We start from the raw sequence: 2,557 nt of genomic DNA, 5'->3' as shown, positions 1-2,557 counted from the left end.
AAGTAATTATGTCTACAAAATTTGAGGATGATAAATTATGACACTCATGGTTCTCCTAAAGAACATCGGTTTTCATAGTTAATGTGTAGTATAGCTAGTTTTCCCCCTTAGACATGGGCCAAACTTGCAGAAAGTTTTGTAACTTGCAGGAACTGTTACCAGTTGAGTCTGGTAAGAACACATAGGTGAATGTTTGCTACATTATTTTGTGACATTTAGCTTGAACTAATGAATTTATATTATAATTATTTTATACACTAACTTTACTATTTTAACCCAGATGATATTTTCCTATGTACCACACAAAATAGAACTATTTTAATATATAATCACATACATAGTATTCATACTGGACCACTATTATCCTTGACTAAAACCATTTTCAGGAGTATCGAAAACATGACACATTTTGCAAGAGAAACATTTAACATGAGCTATGAGGATTAGGAGATAAGAATGAGTTATTAGGAAAACCCTGGTATATACCTACTCTGTTAAATAATTTCTACTGATGTCTGCAATTGTCACTTGGAACTGAAAATCCTCCTCATCAGGTTGCCTAATGCCCCCTTCACATCCTTATTCCTAAGGGTGTAGATGAAAGGGTTGAGTGTAGGAGTCACCACTCCATAGAAGAGAGCCATGAACTTGGGCTGGTCCCTTGAGATGGATGAGGGGGGCTGGAGGTACATGCTAATGCCTGGGCCATAAAATAAGAAAACAACAATAAGGTGGGAGGAACATGTCCCCAAAGCCTTTTTCCTTCCCACAGAGGATTTCATCTTAAAAACAGTATGTCCAATATGAGCATAGGAAGCAAGAATTAAACCTAGTGGAACAACTGACAGAAAAATGCACACCACCGAGAGTGTGAGCTCATTAGCACTCTTCTCACCACAGGCAGCCTTTATCAGGACAGGAATCTCACACAACACATGCTCCAGTTTATTGAGACCACAGAGTGGCAACTGTAATGTCACAGAAGCCTCTGAGACAGCATAGGTCACTCCACTCAGCCACATGATGGATACTAACAGGAGGCAGAGGCGCTGATTCATGATGGGGGCGTAGTGGAGAGGCCTGCAGATGGCCACATAGCGATCCAAGGACATAAGGGCCAAGAGCAGACATTCTGTTCCCCCCATTATATGGAAGACATAAAGCTGAACTGCACATCCCATATAGCTGATGGTCTTCTTAGAGCTTCCCAGGTTAAATAGCATCTGTGGGACAATGCTTGTGGTATAACACATGTCCAGAAGGGAGAGGTTGGTAAGGAAGAAATACATGGGACTGTGGAGATGGGGGTCTAACTTAGACACCAGGATGATGGAGATATTTCCAATCATGGCCATAGGGTATGTTATGAGAAGAATAATGAACAGAGGAAGCTCTAGCCAAGGTTGGTCAGCGAAGCCTAGTAGAATAAACTCTTCTGGGTGACTTTCATTAATTAGTCCCATCATCTTCCATTTGCACCACAATCTATACTATGGAAGTCCTAAAGGTCTATAGAATTATGAAAAGTGGTAAAACATGATTTTCCTTTGATTGTCCACTCATAGCAGGTAGAGGACAGTACCTTAAGGTGCAAATAAAGGTTCTGGTATCCTGTAACCAAATTTCCCTAAATCACAGTGCAAATTAAACATAATCAACTTAAGCAAGTAACTTTTCTATTCTGAAACTGAATTTCCTCCTCCATGTAATGAGAATGGCAATAACTGTCTCCTTAAATTTTGGTGAGGATTAAATGAAAAGTACATGTGTTTCATAAACTCCAAAACAATGGCTTTGAAATTTGGCTTGCAAAAATCATCCAGGTATTGCTGTTAAAATGTAGATCATTGGTTCTTGTCTCCAGTTGTCTCAAAGAGTGGATTCATCATGGAACCCAGGAATCATTAGTTTCGTTTATGGAAATGCTGTTGCAAAGCATTACTAAAATGTCAAGGTGATTCAAAGTATTGAGGTAGCAAAAAGTAGAAGGAGGAGATATTCTTAAACTGTGTTAATCTGTGAGCTAGTCTTCATCAGCTCTCAGTAGTTAGTGGATAATTGTGTAATCCCTACAAGAATTATGAAGACTTTAATTGAAAGACATCTATTTTACTGATGTGGAATTAAGTAAAAAATTTAAATATTTTTTATATTCAATTTGTTCAAGTATAAATTGAGAGAGTTGAACTATATGTCATAGGTTTCCCATGCTTGAGAATTTTTTTTTGCACCTTTTTTTTCCCCAGATAACTCTTCAGCTCAAACTTCAGGTAAACTTTCACGTCAAATTTTAGCTAATTTATCCATCCTCTAGGATTTTCCTTCATGAAGCTGGCATATTACCCTGTTTTATGTAAGACTTTGGACAGTTATCAGTGACTGGATGATTGTCCATACTTATAAAATTTATGTGTAAATCCAAAAATTATTGTGTGAAGAAAGTCTATATCCTAATTCAACTCAGAGACTTACTCAAGTCAAGAAACTACTTTACATTTTTGGGACTTGTTTTTTCTTGTTTTCTAAAATAAAAAGCACATTAAGATAAAAAAAAGGA

At 37.3% G+C, this 2,557-nt stretch overlaps 1 protein-coding gene across 1 annotated transcript; it reads right to left on the bottom strand.

Annotated features, from left to right (window-relative positions):
• Positions 1-524: 524 nt before the first annotated feature.
• LOC119540214 (olfactory receptor 2B11-like) lies at positions 525-1,463 on the bottom strand. The gene has a single exon (XM_037844298.1). It carries the CDS (start codon positions 1,461-1,463, stop codon positions 525-527), a length of 939 nt encoding a protein of 312 aa, XP_037700226.1.
• Between the last annotated feature and the right edge of the window lie 1,094 nt (positions 1,464-2,557).

The sequence above is a fragment of the Choloepus didactylus genome, chromosome 7, assembly GCF_015220235.1.
Source record: "Choloepus didactylus isolate mChoDid1 chromosome 7, mChoDid1.pri, whole genome shotgun sequence".
In the NCBI taxonomy this organism is placed as follows: domain Eukaryota; kingdom Metazoa; phylum Chordata; class Mammalia; order Pilosa; family Megalonychidae; genus Choloepus; species Choloepus didactylus.
This window is presented reverse-complemented; position numbering and strand designations above follow the sequence as displayed.

What these genes read in the sequence shown, in the direction of transcription:
- LOC119540214 (XM_037844298.1), bottom strand. Translation starts at nt 1,463, where the DNA reads ATGGGACTAATTAATGAAAGTCACCCAGAAGAGTTTATTCTACTAGGC.